The 22547-nt window shown below is 31.7% G+C and overlaps 1 protein-coding gene across 1 annotated transcript in view; it reads left to right on the forward strand.

The window, feature by feature from the left end:
- Nucleotides 1-8341: 8341 nt before the first annotated feature.
- The window catches only part of LOC107164709 (uncharacterized), a 34993-nt gene continuing 20787 nt past the window's right edge, over nucleotides 8342-22547 (forward strand). Inside the window, exon 1 of the mRNA XM_015512630.2 lies at nucleotides 8342-8678. Within this exon, the coding sequence (XP_015368116.1) occupies nucleotides 8406-8678 (273 nt within the window). The 5' untranslated portion in view covers nucleotides 8342-8405. The remainder of the gene's footprint in view (nucleotides 8679-22547) is intronic.

The raw sequence follows: 22547 nt of genomic DNA on the forward strand, positions 1-22547 counted from the left end.
GATAGTTCATATTATTATTATTATTATTATTCCTCAAAAAAATAACCCTGAAACAATATTCTATCTTCTCGGTGGCTAAACTTACACACATAAAATATAAATATATATATATATATATATATATATATATATGTATAAATCAACGGCATAAAATATGTTGTGTTATAAACTTTAATTATAAATAAAATTTTACTCACCCAAACTAATGGCCGCGCGTATTTACCAGCTGCTGTTGTTGAAAGTACATGTATATATAACGTCTCTACTACAAAAATATATAGCGAACAGTTATCCTCTTTCCCTAGTCGCTTTTTATATATATTATTCTTCATTTTTTTTTTACCATTATATTATTATTATTTTACAGTTCCGGAAAGAATTTCTCTTCGAGGAATTTTCGGGATATTTTCATTCATCGCACTCACAAAACGGTCTTTTTTCATTTCAAACATTTTATCATTATTATTTATTTATTTATTATTATTGTTAATATATATATATTATTTTATATCACTTTTGGTGCTATATGATACACTCGACACTGTGATGTAGGGGCGCTACTACCTGAAATATTATTCATTCCTCTGCTCTGCTTTCAGATTGTCCACAACAAATCAATGTAAGTACAGCACAGTATACCGAGTTTAAACCGGTGTCCGTACGATTCACGTTTATAAAAGTAAACGCAAATGGTTAATGGTGACGTTTTTCATCCAAAAGTCTATGTAATATAATGGAGACCACGTTTTAACCTTAAACATCTACAACGCCGTGAAAGCCCACATTCAAAGAATTTCCATTTGGAACGCACCTTTTATTTGTCTATTATATTAAATATACTTTTATTTTTTATTTAGCTTCAAATGTTTTTTTCTATCTCGTAGTCTTATCAATTGATCAGGACCTTAAATAAAAATACAAATACAAAAGAATCCTCTATTGGATTTTACAAATTTTTTTTCATCTATATAAATGTTCATTTTGGTACCCATATTGAACTTCTGAAATCTCGGTTAATAAATATTCGGCAAATTTAATGAATTTTGAAATAAAAATGCCATCCATAATACAATCTTATAACGTTATAAATTATTTATGAGTATTTTTATTTTCTAGTCACTTTTTTAGTTTCAACAGATGATGCGTGTGTTATATATTATATAAAATAAATTGACAAAATTACTATAGTGCTTATATAAATATATATATGTGTGTGTTATGTGAGTGTCACTTTAGTACTTCTAAGATATGATAGGTACTTTGTTTAACCATGAAAAATACAAATGGCAAGTAATATGGGTAAATTGCCTTTAAATTCAGTAAGGGGCGTAATCAAGGAGATGATGAGCCTGATGAGGGAGATAGATCTCCTCCTAAGAGCCTTTATAATATATGTATTTCCAACAATCACTCACTGCTGTAATTGAAAATACATTTAATAATATTATACGTAGGTAGAATGGCATTATTTCGTATAGCAATAAGACTAGGCTGTCTAAGTAAAAATAAGATTCTTTGGAAAACCTAACCTAACACGGTGTCGCTATTCAAAACGTGATGAACAGACAGTATAGTTATAATAATACATTCATCATTCAATTGATTATTATATGCAATATAGACTCTGCTTTAGTTATGAGTATTATGACTTTATGGCCTACAATGTAGGCCCTACTACTTAGTTGCCTGTTCAATATATACGACGGATTAGTGTAAAGGCTCATATAGGTGAAGATTTGATTGGATTTTAGGGTAGGCTTAAATCTTTCTTTACAAAATAAGAAGTGGGGACTTTGAAAAATGTTCAATAATTATGGTAGAGCTTTCAATATTGTTGGAGGGCCCCCCTCCCCAATCACCAACTAGGTAGTGGCTATTGGCACGTCAGTATATCAATATAAGTAAATATCAATCCAACCAAGCATATAATCACTCCATTTTTACATTAAATAATCAATTTATTACCAACTTTTATTTATTAAGTATGCTAAGGAACTATAATATTTGTAGATGCTTTGATTATTGTACCATTTAAGGACTTACAAACATTTTTTTTTTCCAATGAAAACCATCTTTTTTGTCGCAAATTATTAAGCAGATGATTTTGTAATGTAGGTATATCTATCTCAAAATTCAAACGTGTATTCTCTGAGTTATTAAAATGCATACATATACTAAGGAGAATAGTCCTTAAAAATGGTTATACTATAAAATAGATTTAATATATTTTGATCTAGAAGTTGTTAATTTATTATACTAACAAATTTTAATATATTATTATTTCTTATCCATATTCCTGATTGTTTCGATAAATAAATACTGAAAATTTTAATTTTAATCAATTAGAACTAACTAGATTCAATTTTTGGGTTGCCAAATCTCCCACAAAGTTTAAAATCAAAGTGATTGTTCTTCTATCCGTGTACACACCACAGACAAAAATAAAAACATACATTGTGGCCAAATCAATACAAAATAAATTTGAATCACCACAAAATATTCTTTAGCTGGAGTAAAAATTTAAGTATTTGAAAATTTAAAATATGGTCTAGAAATTTAAATTAATTATGAAAGGAAATGATTGTAGTGTGCTTGCTTGGTGAATCACTCTGTACATAATATAATTTTGTGGTATAAGCCCGGATCCGGAAGTCATCATAACAAATTCTTTGTGAAACGTTGAAGCGCTCTCTGAGCACACAATAACCATTGGTCGTGGGACACTGAAACTCGTCGTCCCTGGCCGTTTTCTCCGAGGAAAATATAAGTATACATCTATTACGTCCTCGTGATATATACGGATACAAGGTACTTTACTTTTATACATAATTATTACGATTATATAAAATAATATAAAAGTTTAGATAGATTATATTATAGGTGTCGAGTTTATGACTTGAAGATATTTTATTGTTATAATAATTGATTCAATTATCTCACTCCGATATTTAAGCTTCTCAATTATATTGTATATAATTGCGCAATATTATTCTGTTTGGCCGTATAAAGTTATAATACACAATACACATAGGTATACTAGTTTTTTAAGATTCTGTTTACCAATGTTATCATGCCTTGTTGTATTAAGCTAAAGTGTGACTAATAATCCGTATTATGTTTGATCGGGTTTTATTTCATTCCAAATTGTCGACAGATTTTTGTAAGTGATTCAATAATTTTGTTCATAAGAATTTTATTTTTTGTTACTCGTTTTATCGATTTTTATCAACCGTTATGTCGAATGTACGCGTTAATTTTGGCTAGAAAAAAAATGCAGATTATCAATTTAATTGGTAATTTTAATATATATTTTTATTTTATTTTCAATGATATTTTAATGTTGCTTCCGTCTATTATTTTAATCAAACTAATCAAATAAAATGACACTTCTAAAATTATAATATATGATTTTAAAATTAATTGGTTATTGGACTATTTTTAATAAGCGTTTTAAATTAAGTTTAAACCGATTTTAACTCAATAGAATATAAATGCGTTTTGGCATGTGACAAATACATAATTATTAATTACTATCATATAGGTAGAAGTATTAAATCTTCCTGGTAGAGAGAACAAGCGAATATTTTAATTCAATCCACGGAGGTGGCAATCGCCCTATTACTCCTCAAATCCATCACCGAAAAATTATAAAGTATAAACATTATTTCGCCCAAAATTAAACTCTATATTTTACTTAATACTTACACCACTGACTATTACAAGCAAAGTTGGTTTTTAATTCAACTAATTTATTTGTCACTAATTAAGTTATAGGGAGAATCGTTATCGTAGTACCTTCTTATCATTATCATAAAAAAATGCAAAACTATTCAATGTGTTCTTGGTTAATTTTTATTGTCTTTTTATGGAATTTCATTTTTGATACAATTTCATATTATTATATAAGCAGATTTTTTTAAATGCTTAAATTAATAGAAAGTGTGATTTACTAGTACTTATCTAATCATGTACGTATATTTAATATTATTTATTGAAAACATTAGACATATCTGTTTGTAATTATGATAATATATTATATAGACTATAGCTATAAATAATTACGTAGGTTCCTACTAAATATTAAATCAGATTTCTAAAAGTAAATGTTTAAAGAAATGTACTGTATATTTTGATATTGATTATATAGTTATTTAACTGTGAATGCTTAAAGTTAAATTGGTGGGTTGGGAATTGGCGCAAACAATGAAAAGCACCAATATAATATAGGTATGTTTTATTTTTACACATGAATTATTCCACCTTGTGTATAATATTTTAAAAAAACTCCGATAAAAGAAATGAAAGTAAAAGCGAATGCGTCAAAGAGCTTATGATATATATTAAGTAAAACAAATATAATATATATTTTCCAATCCAACTGAGTTTTTAGATTTTATATTTGAGAAAATATATTTAATATATTATATGTTTTATAACTCGTAATTTGTACGCTGCGTATACGGTACAACGTGCTTCAGAAAATTCGTTTTGATCCGAATTCTTTGAAAAAAAAATCAAATTAACAGCTTTTTTCGAAAATCAATTTACTTAGAAATTATTTATTCGAATATTTAAAGCAAACACCGACACATATTATATATATATACATATAAGGGTCCACCAATGACATTTTGTTCAATTCCATACTTGAACGGCTTTATATTGCTTACACTCCATGTATAAGCCACACTATTGGAATAATTTTTTGATTTCAGTTTTTTTCGTCGTTCTAACTGTATAATAATTTTCAATGCGTGCCTGACATTTATGTATACCTCTGGTGAATTATTGTTACATATATATATATATATATATAAACAGTCCTTGCGTTTCCCCAAAGAGTCAAGTCGGATATCAACCGTATACAATAACTAACGTTTTGCGGACGCTTTTATTTCATATAATAAATACTAAAGTCGTGCGGGGAAAGTTACGGTGCACACAAAAGTTCCACGTGCGTTGTGCCTCCGCCACAACGGCCAGTTTTCAACTTAACTGTATTATAATATTAAATACGGCTATATATCTTATATTTATATATAACACATCATTGTTCGTGGGTATAATAATAGAACTTATTGATAAGTTGTATTGTCGAATTGTATAATGCTTATCGACGTGTCATGTGTATTATAACTTAACACATTACGAATAATCTATTATCTTATTAGTTATTACAGTTATTATCGATCTAACGTGACGACCGAGTATTATACTTTTTTAATGACCTTTCATCTCCGTCCGTAGTTGGTCGAAGTACTTGAAGTACTACTCTATATACATTAAATGAGCAAGATTCGTTTGGGTCGGAAAAAAATAGAATCTATTTAGATTTTAGAAAAGTTTTGGTCTCGCTTAGACCAAATTTGCATTTCTCTCGTATTGTAAGCGAACTGGTGAGTTTTTAGCTACGTCTTCGATAATCTTATTATAATTTTAACTATCAGACTTCTGATTACCTACAGGCAATATAGCCAAACCAGAAATATCATATTTTGTAATATGTTTGTAAGACGATGTACTCGTAAATATGTGATTAATATATCATATAGTGTAAATAGGTATGATCATTTTTATTTCCATTTAATGTTAATTTAAAATACAAAATATCACGTATTTTATAAATTTCCGATAAGTATACGATTGGTCTTTAACTTAAATTTATGCTTTAAAGTTTTAGTTCATTATCCGCCGGTGAATTTTTTTGAATTGTGAAATCAAAATAAATACTAGTGGCACAATGTAGTGTGAAATATAAATCGTCTATATATTATTTTCTAGAGACAATCTTAAATGCCTCTTATGCTTGGAATTTATTGTGTATGCCATATGATAAGTACCTATACAGACGTTTCATAGTATGGTCGTAGATAGTTGAAGAAAATCCAAGATTTATTTCTTAGAATAATTGTCACTTATTTTAATTAAAAATATATTAAACGGTGACTTACAGCGATGCGTTGAGGGTCAGAAGGACTCCGGGGTTAGACCACTGGGTGTGCATCAATAGGTGCTTTATAAATAAAAAAAAATATTTATTATTATTCATCCACCACGATAGATACTTGGGTCATCAGTATAAGTGGAAGATCAAAGCATATTACAAGAAAATGTATCTCCAGAACACGCGTCATTGTAAAATAAATACTTTCATCGTTCCGCTTAGCATCTTTAAATAAGCGAATAAGAAAATATGTAAATAAAATAACTTGTGACTGTAGCGAATTGTTTTATTTGTGACAGAATTGCTTTTTGCCGTTCGCGGTACCAGCTATATGTGATATGTTTTATATTATAAATAAGTTATTGGAAAATAATAGGGCCAGAGTTTTAGGGATTTCCAAACGGCGTGTAATAATTTATTTTCGATTTATGTTTAGCGGGCGTTGTTTAAAAATCTATTATATTATTATACGGTCGTACGGTGATATGCCGGGCGTGCGTTTTCGTAAATAAAAGCCGAAAAGAAACGAAAAGTTTTCGCCGCTGAAATGTATATTCACCATGATAATAATATGTATATGCGCGAGAAAGGCTTACGACGAGCAACGACCCACCGAAGCTATATTGTACGTCGTTTGGCGATATTACACACACACGCACACATATATGTATATACACAAAGACTGTAGCTGTGGCGGTGGAGGAACTCTCGAGCACAGGCCGGCGATAAATTTGCCGACGTTCATCCGCGGTCGCCGGTCTCGCGTCTATTATATCGTATAGTATACGCCACCGGATCGGTATCACTCTGTACATATTATGTATATATATTAGCCCGCCATATCCCGAAGGATTTCCCAAAAACGGTGGCCCTGCAAGGTCATATATATATATATATATGTAGGTAATTCTACGCGCGTTTTGCCGGCGTCGCGTCTTCGGAGCGATTTTATTTATACACCGCGATCCTAATAGCATATACATAATATTATGTATATACACCGTGTACGCCTGTGCATGTAACATATACTCTTACCGCGGCGGTAAATTTACGATGTATTATAATCCATTCGGCTGTAGGTTTTTTTTTTCGCACGGTCTGAAACTTACGGCTAGACCGATCCGGAGACTTTTATTCAGGTCCTTACACATCTATACCTATAGGTATATGTATAATATTTTACCGTAAAGTAAAAACGTAAGAGACAAATTATTTATTTCCATATCAAGTATTCATGCAGAGGTATGAATTTGCTGCGCTAGCTGGTGAAAAGTTATGACTGAGCATATTATATTTTATATACGCTGTACATTATTATAGCGTGCGTATAAAGTATAAACATACTATATAGTATATAATATAGGTATACAAAAATTGGCTGAAAAAATTCGAATATTCATGAATCAGTAAATTCTTGAACGAATTAATAATTCGACTTTTAATTTTTTTTTTTTTTTTGTTAAATCTGGTAATCTCTCAACATAATGAAATAACGAGCAAAAGATAATGTCGGCTCAAGGGAGGTTAATTAAGGGAAAAGGTGACCGACCAACACGAATGCGCGTGTTAATCAAAATAAAAAATACAATTAAGCGTAGTAAATTAAAATTAAAAAAAAAGTTACCTATATTTGCGGCAAGTCAAACGATCGTGACGAGAGACACCCTGCATGTGAAGTGTATATATATATATAAACGTATATAGTATATACATGTACACGCATTATATATATATAATATAGTGAGACTCCAGTGGCCAATATTATATATATATTTGCGCCCTTAGCGGAAGGAAGGGGATGAGCACAAGACGAATAACCCTTTTTCGTTGGAAAAGCTGTGCGCGGGTGGGTACGGCGTGTATAGTGCAGGTATATATATATATATATATATATATATATGTTAGCCTGAGGAGTGGGCAAAGTCATATATATATATATGTTAGCCGTGAGGGGTGGGCAAAGTCATTTATATATATATATATATATATATATATCAAACGAGCACCCCGCAACTATTCGTTGGCCATCTCGACGAAGTTAGGGGTTGTGGCGGCGGCGGTGTCGTTATCTAAATCGCCGGGGGTTGTTATTAATTGGCGGTGGCGGCGAGACGTAGCTGCATTCGTGGAAGTCGTCGTAATAGTATATATGCGGAATATATATTCAGTCAGTCTTCACAACTAAGTATTAATTTCCTCGGTCGAGCAATGGTTTATCATCCCCTCCTACAGTCCGGTCGCTCACGGGCCTCGGTATTTACACGACGGCGTACAAAATCATAATGGTAAATAAAATACGACGTGTAAACAAAAATAATATTATAATATTTATAATGACGGCGATGACGTTATATACATGACGACGGACGGACTGTTATTATAACCGTACCGCGCGTCGTCACATTAGGACGTGCATTCCACTGCAGCGGTTTCGTCATACTGTTCCGATTTTAACTTCGTCATGCCGTGGACAGTTGTCTTGGTCGCGTTCACTGCGGTCCTCTGCAGGTGGCCCGTCGTGGCTTGGAACACCGACGGACTGTACGGCACGCCGATGCCGGCCCGGTTGACCGACGTGGCCGTGTGGCGCAACCGCGCGTACGCTTGCTGGCCCCGGGCGGACGTTACGCAACCGGTCACCCTGTTAGAACTGCCGTGGCCGGAGACCGTCGACGAACAAGCGCAACAGCCGTCGTCGTGGACGCCTCACAGGCCGTTTTACGCCGATCAACAAGTGAGTGATTCTAAGTGTATGTATCACCTTTACCACAATATTGATCAAATAATTGAATGGTCGCGAGTTGGATCAGTGGCGTTCTTGAGTCACTGCGCGCGACGCCACTGCGAGTCGCACTCGGCACAGTCAAATTCTATCATGATATTACATAATTGTATTCATTATTTAGACCAATGTTGTTTTCAGACTCGTTTGTAGATTTATATGCATTTTCAATTTTTCATTAATGTACCTACTGCTTAGGTATTTGGACATTTCCATATCAGTAATCCGTCTCAGCGTTGCCTTAAAAATAAATAGATAATATTTATGATTATCTAATAATATTAGTTGTTTTCCATGTTTAGAAATAATAATTTTAAAGTTTTCCAATATAAACTTACTATAACACTGTAATCGCCGTCCACCGAACGACTGAATTCGAAGACGGATTATTCAAAAATTACAGTTACGTAACCCGCGCAATATCGCATTTAATATTATATTTGTGATTTATCGGTCGTATACATTTATAAAATTAAAATAAACGACAACGTCGCGCGTCGCTCGAAAAATCGTTCCCAATCGTTTGCATATAAGGTATAAAATAATATTATTCCTTTGATCTGCCGTCAATCGTTCGCAATCGTGTTACCAAAAAGGTAAAACGTTCGCGATGGTATGACACCGCTATAATAGGTATATATATATATATATATATATATATATATATTATATTTTATACTATATATAGCAGCGTTTCTCAATCCTTCGTACCCGAAGAAAATTTCCCTTAGTAAAAATAAAATAAAATGGTCAATAGAGCATTAATAATATTTGCTTTATTTGGTATTAACAATAATAAAATAAATAATAATACATATTTTGTATATATTCTATTTTCGTTTTGTGCATTAAATGTTTAGTTACAGTCGTAACTTTCTAGTTATAAAATAAAATATAATTCCATACGACATGTAAGATAACGTATGCATTTTTGATAAGTAAAAATAAAAAAAATAAATAGGTTTTGTCGGTCAAGAGATACGTGAAAATTGTTAAACTGTGTAGGTGGTACACGGATAAAAAAGGTTGAGAACCGCTGCTATATCGTATATAATATTATGTAACCACTATTATGTTAATATTTAGATAATGTAACATTAGCCGGATAATTAAACATAAGCCTATGAATTCTGGGTAATGGCGTCAAAACAATAATTATAATAGTGACCATTAAAACATTTTTCATTTTTTATAATATGTCAAGGCGTAAAAATGATCTTCAGTTTATACGAGTAATTTGCCGCACCACTGAGTTTTTATGTTATTTTTTTTTTACTATCACCAGCAGAATTCTTGTCTTAAAATGCTGAAGCGTATACATATCATCGAATAAACTGAATAAATTGAAAAATTGTCTATGCATTTTATAAGTGTTTTAAATGTAGTGATGAAGAAATGAATAAAACTATTAAAATATAGTAAGTATTGTAATTAGTTGGGCACCCCACTTCAGTAGCTGCTATCCTCCCTAATATCTATGTCAATACTAAATAATAAGGTATATACTATACACGTCTCATTAATAAAAACTATTTATTCGATACTTATTCAGATTCTGATGACTAAATTGAAAATATAGGTCGTAACACTGAAAAGTGTTACCAATGGGTGACTTCCTTAAAAGTTGTTGTTTTTAAAAAAAAAAACTATGTATATATTCTATATCAAAATTACTAAATGTGCTTGTTGTACAGATTGTTTTTGAATAAAAAAAAAAAAAAAAAAAACACTGAAAAAAATTAATTTGGAAACGTTCTTTTAAATTTAAAAAAAACTAAATTCAGAATTCTAATTGACAATTAATGTAGTATAGGGTATAATTAACTTAAATATTGTTCTCCTGGTGTAATCAACTGTTCTCCTTCGATTGCTCCATTTACTTGATAAAATACATATATCATATTATGCCGATGACTGATGAGGTGGGTACATATACCATAACAGCGAAAGACTAACAAGTCACGTCCATTTTTTTCATTTCTACTTAAGTCTTGTATGTATTTATATAATAATATGCGCCGTACTGTATAGTGCGTAAATCCGCCAGCGCGCGTGTACTTGTTATAGGTCAAATATAATATGTAACGTTCAATACGTCCATACCTATATAGTATATTATATATGTGCCTATATATAATATATATATTTTTATAATATAATAATACACTAGCACGGAGGGCTAGTAATACATATAAAATACTCGTTCCGGCCGCGTGTCGTGAACTTTGATCCGATAGTCTTTTCTCATTCCGTCCAGTTTAATAGTTGACCTTATTTTATGTATTATCTCTCTCTCTATGAGCTAGTCTCTCTCTCTCTCTCTCGCTTCGCGGTTAATCGGTATAATATTATATACGCTACGTGTATAGTGCACGTGTATATGTTTAAATTCGTATTGTATACTCACACAAAAAAATACGATGACATACGATATGCCACTGCAGTAGTACCTGACTATATAATATAATATAGTTCGATCGCGTACACAACAACAATACATGGTTGTATACAACGTGACTCTCGTTTTTCGTGTTGTTGTTATTATTATTATTATTAATGTCCTCCAGTTGGAGACGACTTCGACGACTGACGGACGCGGTCGTTTTCGCCGTCATTTGTTTTTAAATCAAAACTCGATTTCTACAAAAATATCACTTTAGTATATTAATATACTGCTCGGCCTGTTATATTTTAATTTTTTTTTTCTTTAACAAAACCGTCAAAGAACAGTATAACCGAATTGCTGCATTATAATATTATATTATATTATAAACTGCGAGTTGGTCTTTTGTCTTTTTTCCTTCGTTTCGAAATATCACGCGGAACTCTACTGAACTTTAATTCGAAAATGAAAAAAAAACAACGATATATTTTCGCCTATTAGCGTTTTTTCCGCGACAAAAGGGGAAAAAACTCATTAAAAAGTTCTGAATTAGTTCGAACGATTTTCTCGATTGCTTATAATATTGTTATTTTTTCATTGTCATTATATTTATTATTATAGCTGTCGTTTGCTTTTAAACATCGCAACGATAAGTCTGGTGCTTGGAGTAGAAACGCTCTACCGTTATAATAATAAGCTTAGCATGCGGCGAATACCTTTCTATATAATATATAATATGCAGCGCCGCAGCGACAGGTATGTATAAAGAACGATGCACGATCGTAATAAATTCGTGAAAAATAACCACCGCGAATAGTGAAATATTCGTGTAGTGCGTATACGGACTAAGATAAACGAAAAATATTCAAGGCAATGGATTAATTATTTATTATTAATTATGTAGTTCTTGTTGAATGAATTTTTTTTCTTTTTTAGTCCGCTGCACATTCTTAATTTATAATTGAAAAACCGTGTAAACTATAAATGAATACATATTAATTACATGTTAGTTTTCATAACTATAGGTACACAGATTGGCTTTGGTTTATGTATATATAGTTGTTATTAAATATCGATGACCAGTTAACTCGCGAAGATGCGAATCATCTGGAAAAATGAACGTTAAAAGCATCACCCACATAATATTAATATTAAATAGGTACCACGCATACTCGTATACGCGTAAAAACCAAAAATGCACAAATCCGGGTTGACCCCGCGAACCACGGATATCCGAGTGTACGACATCTTTGAGCATTGTGTTTCGAATGCGTCGACTGACGTCAAGGTCAGTACCTGTTTACAAAACAACCTAATGAGGCCTGAATTTATCGTAGGTATTACAGGTCGACTGCTCTTTCCAGTACTCCTGAAGAACTAGGTTTCAGCTTCTGATCTGCGTATAAAATTTGTTTAATGAATTTCGATTTGTCATACTTGGCGTTTACAGCAGCCATTGTCTTATTTATAGATAGGTAGCTTAGGGATAAATTACAGTTAATGACATCAATAATTATACTTCGATTGGAATTGTTTGAGCCAAATCTCTCTTTTCGTCGGTTTAAAATTCATATTGTAAAAAAGTATCATAAACGGTTAAATAATATATTTCAATGAATTAGTTTCCCATGCGCTGGCCTACCGGAATTCAACTGAACTTAGGTCCTTTCATTATTTGAAGTAAAATCTTAATAATACAGTAAGGCTCTGAGAAATGCAATTTTACTATTTGTAAAATGTGGCATCCAGAAAGACCCTGCTGGCCGGTAGACCAGACAGTCTCGATGATTTTATTGTTCCGGTTCGCGTTTGGCGTAAATACAGCGTGGCATCAAAGACGGCAAAGGTTAACGGGGCGAACCTCTAGACTTAGAGAATGCCAAACACGGGTATGCCTTTGAAGCTAGAATATTTAAAGTATCTTAATTTTGATAATGATTTATTAGGTACGTATAGTAAACGCTGATAATATGCGAGTCTGTAGCTAGTAATGCTGCAGTTCATGTGCCATGGGTTCCATGCTGGAAATATCATGTTAAAGTGATGAAATGTTACATGAATTTAATTCAATAAAGTACTTAATCCACTACCTGGTATTTATTACTTACTACTTACTATATTATGGAGAAGATAACAAAAGTTTTGAAATGAGTTAGTATTACTTAAGAATTATATATTATTATATTATAATGTTTTGAAATTGGTTTATGCACAACCATTATCTAAATTGCACCACGCGTACTGTAGAAAAAAAGCTTAATAATTTACATAAAACGAATTTGTATTCTCCGGCGGCGAACTTACACGTCATGCGTATACCACCCTAGTCAGGGATGTGACGTATTATATACTGTATGTATATACTTAAGTATCAAAAGTCCCAATTTGGGCGTTGAAGTATATATATTATATTACAAATGTAAAGTCATATATCGTGGCGTACATTTATACAGAGACGGACGTGGACCGAGTCGAACTGTATTACGCGCGCGTACAGTCTATTAACGTAATAAAATTGCCACGTCGTTAACTACATATACATTCGAGTGGGTACATATTATACACTGCATTTGTGATTCACGCGTGTGTGTGTCTCGACGGTATGTATATAGAACTTACATCTACGGTCCTATCCGCGTATATAATATAGGTAGGTATAAGGTATATAAATAACTTCAAAAGTCGTCAAAGTAATTTCTCAGTCTGCTCGCGTATCTATAAACTGCAGCTCACGGAAAACAATGTAATTTTAAACCTATATAATACAGGTATATAATGTATGTATAATGTATATAGTCGTATAAAGTTGTAAACTCAAAGTAAAAGGTACCGCCGTCGCTGTTACAGTGCCTTCCCCGGACCTCGTCTGACTTTATTCTCATATACCTATACATGTAGACTATATAGCTACATACGTATTGTGTTACTTAGATCCAATGATCTAACGAATTGTCCGTCCCCGGACCAAAGTGGTTTAATATAACTTTACCATGCACAGAGCACGCTCACCACACACACACACACACACACACACACACACACTCGTGCATACTATCGAAAATAGATATTGGGTCCAAAATAAATAATTATTATTTTCAACATGTCCGTCGTCTAAATCGATATCTTGTCGTTGCCAAACGCGAACACACATGTATATTTTATTATGAGTATACCTAACGACGAACCAAGCACGATCTCAGGTGTACCACCCCACCCCATTCACAACCCCACCAACAAAAGCGAGACTGCAAAGAAAACCTCTTGAAATGGTAGAGAGTTATTGTCGATGTTTGATAGATTTTAAATAAGTTTTAATTTTTAAAATTTTAATGAAAACGACGATTCCGCGTCTATGTGGTATTTATATACTGCAGTTATTAAATTGTAGTATTGCCATTTTTTGTTTACTCTGTAGTATATTGCATATTAAATAAATTGCCATTCATTGGATTATTAAAATCGGTACTATACATACAATAAAGTAGTCGTATATTAAGTCAAGAACTGCAATTATTGGAGCTACCCGCAGTTATCACGGCTCTTTGATCGCAGATTTGCTATTAGGGCTATACAGCGCAGCAACCCTCTCATATATTTATATAATATGCGTCCTCGCGAAACGTTTCGCTTAGTTGTGGCTATAGATATTATGCTGTTAACCCTCTTCAATCGTGGTACGCGATAAGTCGATAATTAAGTCCATAAAATATACCTTTATAATGCATGATATTATATTATAATATTATATATTACCTACCTATATATACATAATATACATTGACGCTCGTTTATCTGCATAATACATAAACACGTGTTCGTCATTATATATCGACGGTCACGCGGACCCGGAGTTGGATAAAAAGTAATAATACATAGCGTATACACAGTAAGTGGCCGCCGTCCGTAATATTATATATTGTGTGGGGTATTGGGGTTACACCCCGTCGTGTACGAGGAAAGAATAAAAAAAAAGAAACGCAGTTTTTGGGACTCACATTTTTATAATCGACCGTGACGTACCCGACATTTTAATATTTATATAATACATTTATATATACCTAAATATATATAAGGATGTATATAAAGGTATACAAAACGGTCGGTCGGTCGGTCTTTGTGCACAGAGAGAGAGAAGACTATTGCACGCGTACTATTATTTAGGACATGGAAGGAGAGTTATATACGCGCCAAAAACGATTATTATTACATCGGCGTATAATAAAGATGATGATGTTATTATTATTACGCCACCCACTGCCGCCGCCGCCGTAAGCGAATAACTAAACTGCGAGAGATATGCCACCCCCACTCCCACCCCTCCCTATTCCTCTCACCATTATAAATATATGTATAAATATAATATAATATTATGTGTTTGTGTGTAATATTACGTGTATCGATTTTGCTGTACTCGCAGCATTATTTTTATTTTTTCGTGTTTTTCTCGTTAATTTTTTTCACCGTAGATGACGACACGATCCGTTATAAACATATTTTTGAGTTTATTACACCACCATTATTTTTTACCCGAATTTATTGTGCATTTGATCGTTTTTTCACTGCAGTGGACATCGCAACACATGTTTTGAAAAATATACCAATGGTTGACCGTTCATTGAAATTTATGCACGCCTATAAAGGGCCATAAAGCGAATATTGATGTCGTTTAATCTCAATGATCGGGATGAGAAACGAATATTTTTGGAGAATTCACAATATAATATGTTTAGGGCGTACAAAATCATTTTTATTTTCATATAATTATCGTTAAAATGAGCTCGGCAAATCAAAAAGAGGTCGTCCAATATTTCTTAAAAACTGCAGGTGCTTAAATTATATTATTATACCTACGTTTATACGTACATCTATAAAATATATAGGTGTATTGTATGTATTTAAATTCATTGATTTTGCTCTGTTGTCATTGGATTTTTTTTCTAAGACCATCTACCCATTTAAAGTTTAGTAAGTGTTGCAAAATTGTTTTCCTCATTATGTAAAAGTGTCGTATAAGATGTAAGTATAGGTTTTGAATTTCGCACTGAATTTGCGTGCTGCGATACAGTTTTGAACTTTTTGAACCACCCGAAAAGTTTAATCAAAAAAACGTGTAAACACAATAAACACTACAAATATCTGCCACAGCGGCTTTGTTTAAAACCATTCCGGTCGCTGTAACGTTTTCCGGCTTGGTGAGTGGTGATGGAGGATCACCAGAATAGGCGTGATAATAAGCGTATGAACGTATATACAGACCAATTTCAGAAGAAAAGAAAATAGACTACGGAGTAACAGTCTTATATAATAATAGTAATAATAATATATTAGCGACCTTCCTGCTGCAGAGTCACCTGAACAGCTTTAACGTCACGTATAAAATACAAAAGAAAACCAACTAAACCAGAGACCGATGAGGATCAGAACGCCAAATCTGCCACAGCACACAAACGCGTTTCTGTATATTTATTCACATTAGCTGTACACTATACGTACGTGTTGGATATCACATTAATGACACATATATATGAGTAGGTAACATACCTTTGCCATATCACATAATATGGTATGCATATCACACCGATGATGAATACGTGCAGCGTGTATAAAACGTAGAAAAATTGTTGAAAAATTATATGTATAATATATTATCCAAGCAATTGATCCTCCAAAAATGTAAAAGGGAACTTAAAAATCGAAACGCCGTATGTATTTTCATACTTAACAGCATACCTATAGAGATGACTGTTCAGTAATTTAGATAGTTTATATTTGCATATAGATTATTACGGGTTGGATCCAATATTCCAGCTTTATTTTCGGTGGATCATACCCAACAAGGAAATAAAACTCTAAAAACTGTGTGTGTATTCAATATTATATTATTATATCCTATACATTTATTTAGTAATTTTCCGTCGCATCTAATTCCGTCATTGAACGCAACATCGACATTGGATTATAATTATAGGTTACTTTATAAAAAGTATTTACAAAAATAATTAAATTATACAACTAAATATATTATACATTTATTTATTTCGTACCTACCTATATTATATTATTCTCGAGCCAGGAAATCTCACCGGAAAGAGTCGCTTTAAAATCTCACGTCAATAATAATAATAGTTATTATACTTATAAAACATTAAAATTTCGTATGACACTCGTACATGACAATATATATACTTCCTATGTGTAATATATTGTACCTATACATACGTATAATTATACGGATATATATATATTTATATCATTGATTTCAACTGATTTACATTCCGAATAATGTATTCTACATACGAATCAACGAACGACGTATATATTATACTTAATACAAGGCATAAAATTAATAAAAATATATGATATTATTGTGATTTATAGCTATTGTGTTTTAACATTTAATACCACTCTAAATGAAAAAAAAACGGTGGTGAGATGTGCATTTATATTAAATATATGGGAACGTACAAAAATTAAGGTAACAAAAACAGTACAATATAATATATAGAAATAAAATTAAACAATTTTAACAGTTTTAAAACTAAAATTATTATGAGCCATAGGCAACTGTTAAATGATTTTGTATAAAAATAGATACAGTATGAACTCTCGTAGGCAGTATTATCGACATGACGAATCATGATGCGGTGTAAAGGATGGTTGTGACCATAAGTGGTGGAGTGAGTAGAGATAGGGTGAGAAAGGGTGTTGAATACCTTGAGTGGTAGATTGGAACACCGAAATTAATAGGAACAGAGGTGAACACAAAGACCCTGGTGGTCACCCATCCGGGAATCAGTGGTACTGGTCATTGCTTAGTCTCAGATCACGTTACGTGAGCCAGTTATTGTTATACTGTAGTAGTATAGGTTCTAGAACAACTATATAATTTAATCATTTAGAATATAATCTAATAATATGCTTATGAAACATCAAAATCATTTCGTGATCCATCAGTTGAGAAACACTGACCTATAGAATATTTGAACTATTGAACTGTATGGATTCAATGATGAAGCTAAAAGTGCTTTCCGAGATGTCTTTTAGGGTATTTTCAATCCCAATGACAATTAATAATATAATATGCGTTTATTTTTGGTTTTAAGAATGACACATATAGGTTTAATGTGCTGATATCAAAACGAATCCCTCGTCAATAAATTTGTGGGCATTTTATTGTTTCGTCGGTATATTCATATTAATATTCACATTCGTTAAAACATCGATAAAGAACTGCGGGCTATATCTTCAACTTACATAGTTCCTACCGTACATCCTATATATAGCTAGTCTATACAGACTATGAGTTTTTTTTTCAATGTACCATCGATTCACGTTCTATCCGCTGATAATTTCGTGTTTCGCAAATCTTTTTTTTTCTCATACCATGTTTTTTATTCGTTATTGTAATCTTATTACATAAATAAAAGAAATCATAATGCACAATATGTATTAATAGGTATAGGATTTGGAGTACTAAAGTGATAGAATATGGATTCCTGTCGATTTTTTTTACCACTTAAACTCAACTTCTCCGAATTGTTCTAATAACTTCGAGTGTATTGTTTCTGAAAAATATTATCTTCCGGTACTTATTCGAAAATATAAAATAATAATAAAACAGCAATGAAATAATAAACACTATGTTATCGATTCGAAAAAATCGTTTGATTTCAAAATATAAACATGTAATATTATACTTTATACAATTATAATACACATGGTTGTGTGCGAAATGCGAATACGTTTACGAACATTATTGTCGTATTTGACCGATATAATATCGTACGAGAATGTTTAACGTGTGCGTACACCGTTTCGCCGCCATTTCGTCGCGTCATCGCCCGCTGCGGTACATAATAATATAATACAATATATTATATTATTATTGTATTGTTTTTAGCAGTGCCATTTTCGCTATCGTTTCCGAAAGGCAAGAGAAATGCCTTTAGAGCAATTACACTAAAACCACAACCAAAAAACGATTAAACCGTCGTAGATATTTTAATAATATACGAATTGAAAACTTTCCATACTTAATTCTTTTTCTTTTTTTATGTAATATTGTTATCATTACGTTGTCATTCTCAAAGTTTTGCGATTTTAGAGTATCGTCGTCCCGTCTGTGATTACAATGCAACGAATCGTATTTATTAATTGTGCACTACAAAATTACTCATCGTAGTCTTCGGTTTTTAACACGCGCTCGCGCACTCGGAAAATAAAGAAAAAAATGTTTACCACGTATAGCTACATAACTATATAGTTTTCCGCGGTGTATGGAAAGTTATTAAACAATAATTAATCATTCAAGTGAGTTGCAGTGTGTGCACAGCGCAGCGTTTCTTTTAAAAAAAAAAAAAACATGTAAACCTATATAATATGTTACAATATGTTATACTGTGTATACAGACATTATATTATATTGTATATTGTAACGAGTAAGGTATTCTATCGCCAGCAATATTTTACTATACACGGATAAATGATTACGATGTCACTGTACGATGAAAAACCTACTCAAAACACGCTATATATAAACTTGTAAAATATGAAGGTATAGGTACTTGATCTATCTTAATGTTTGATTTTTTTTCTTTTTGTCGTTACCTACTTGAATTGCGTTGTTCGATATTATTCATGCGTGTTATTGTGTGTGAGTAAAATATTCCAGACAATTCAATTAAAAAAAGTCGGGAAAATGGATATCGCTCTGCTGTGCAGTAGGTTACAAGTGGATTACTGTAATAGATGGAATTAAATTTGAATCCAATGATATTTTATCATTGTATACGAAAAACGATTTTGAGCGGAGACGGTTTAGCTGTCTAGGATGTATAATAGATTATTATTACTTATTATTAATAGTTAATACTTATTAAAATATTTGACTTTGCGGTGGACATTTTTTTTTTTTTTTTTTGATAAAGGTAGACAAACTTATAAGGAATCTTGAATTAAATTTTAAAATATTAGATTTAAAAAGAAAAACTTTTATGAATTTCTATCTAAGATAATTTGAACATTAAATGATAATAAAAAAAAAATGGGCCAATGTATTTTTAATATTTTTCAACTGCTAATGTAACAATATGTTAGGTGTCTTGAATTAAATTTTCAAATTTTTCTATCCAACAAATAAATTGTTATCGATATTTATAGAAAAAAAAAACTAAAAAAATTTAAAAATTCAAATGTCAATAAACAGCTCAAAACAAATCAAAATATTTTGAAATTTTATCAAATATAGAAAATGCTTATATAAACGATCAGTAAAAGTTTCAAGCAGTGGCGTGGCGAACTTCATTAAGTTATGAGGCACAGTTATATTGTCAGACCAACCACCCACTCCACCCATTACAAAAAACATTAAAACATTTTTTTAAGATAAAATATATTTATTCACTTAAATAATAATGCTTTTTTTAACACATTAGATGAACTTTGAGGACACCCACCACCCCTCAAACTGAGGCACGTGCCTCAAATATAGTCCTTCGTCACGCCTCTGATTTCAAGTATCTGTGGTCATTTGTTTTAGTGTTACGCCAAAATAAGAAAATCGCTAAATGAGAAATCTAGTGAAAATCAAATGTTGTTAAAATTTAAATTTCAAACACTTATAAAAATTTAATTTGAATTTCTAGTGGACATTTTTTTGTTAAAAATATTGACAAACTTGTAAGAAATCTTGTATTAAATTTTCAAATTTTAGATTTAAAAATAAAAATTTTTATGAATTTATAGTTTAAAATTATTTGCGAATTTTCGTGATTTTTACGTATTTTGTCAAAATACTAACTTTAAATGCTTATAAAAAAAAAATTGTGACTAAGTATTTCTTTTATTTTTCAAATTCTATTTTAACAATTTGTTAGAAGCCTTGTACTAAATTTTTAAACTTTTATACCCAATAAATAAATTTTTATCGATATTAATTTAAAAAAAATCTAATAATGATCGAAAATAACATATGCCCATAAATAGTTCAACTATAGTCAAAATTTGTCGAAAATTGCATGGTGGATAGAATGAGCTTACATAAACATTCGGTGAAAATTTCATGTATGTCATTTGTTTTTAAGGTACATCAAAATGGCTTGTGCGTAAAATTTCTCGTTCCTTTAATTTTTAGTTTGTTTATTCCAATTACATATTTAGATTTAGTCTAATAAATAGCTAGTCTTAATAAATATTGAGAATACTTTACTTTTGACCCCCCCCCCCCCCCCAAGGTACCAACTAGATTCACTTTCTGATCTAACAAGGTTAAAGTGGTAAAATCTATACATTTCTCGCTCCGCTCAGAATCTAATATTTAATAACGAAGTGATTTTTTTATATATTACATTTTCGTGTTTTAAAAGACTATCGTAGATGAACATCATTAAAAACTTTATTTTTACGTCATTATTTACATTTTATTATCTTTTGTCTATTTTATAATTTTAATTTATCATTATTTTGATCCTGAACATTTTATGTAATATCACCGCTTTATAACATTGTACGCACTGTTGTTTGCAATACCTATATGGCGAGTAGTTTTTAATGTTTGTACTCTGGTATTGTACACACACACAAGCGCCATTCGATGGATTAGATTTGGTTATTGATGGTTGGGAATTGCATTTTAAACATATATATATATACATATATGTGTGTGTGTGTATATATAAAATCGAATTGTATTTCGCTGCATCGGACAACATTTCAAAATGTGGAAAAAAATCGAATTATATGAAAAACCGTTCAGCACACTGGTCATTTAAAAGCACAGCCCAGCAGGCAGCAGCAGCAGCCGCAGACGGCAGTCGAAGATTATAAGCGATACATAATATATACGTATATACAATAAATATAGATCGAAACGTCATTATTACATCGGCCTTCAAAGAAAAAACCGTCGTACACACATTATAGAAAACATATTAATGGTACTTAGACGAGCTCTCGATCAAAAACAATGATAAGACGTTTCGATATGGACCAAATTTTTTCCCGCCGACAAATTCAATCGGATATGGATGATAATTTTTTTATTTTTTCATCCGATATTTATTTCCTTATTATTTCACGTTGTGGAGGTAAATTCTCATCGTCGTCATCGTCATCATCGTCCTCGTTGTTTTCTTTCTTTAATAACCACCGTTCCAGGTTATTATATATATCCTAAAAAAATATTAACGCTTGAAGTAGTATTTATTCTTCAGTTATTACCCCTCCCTACCAGCCCAACGGACGTGTTTTTGGCACGTAGGAAATTAGTCGGTGTCTGTTTGAAATGAAAGAATAAAAAAAATCATATTCAATCTTCCGTAACGGTTCCGATGACCACGAGGGAACCTCAAGGATATGCGTTCGAATCGTTCGATTATTATTACTGTGCTGTAATAATACAAATATTGTTCAGGACGTGGTAACATTTTTTCGCTCGGACA

This window comes from Diuraphis noxia, unplaced genomic scaffold (genome assembly GCF_037042655.1).
Source record: "Diuraphis noxia isolate RWA-SAM2 unplaced genomic scaffold, SU_Dnox_SAM2 contig0002, whole genome shotgun sequence".
Classification (NCBI taxonomy): Eukaryota; Metazoa; Arthropoda; class Insecta; order Hemiptera; family Aphididae; genus Diuraphis; species Diuraphis noxia.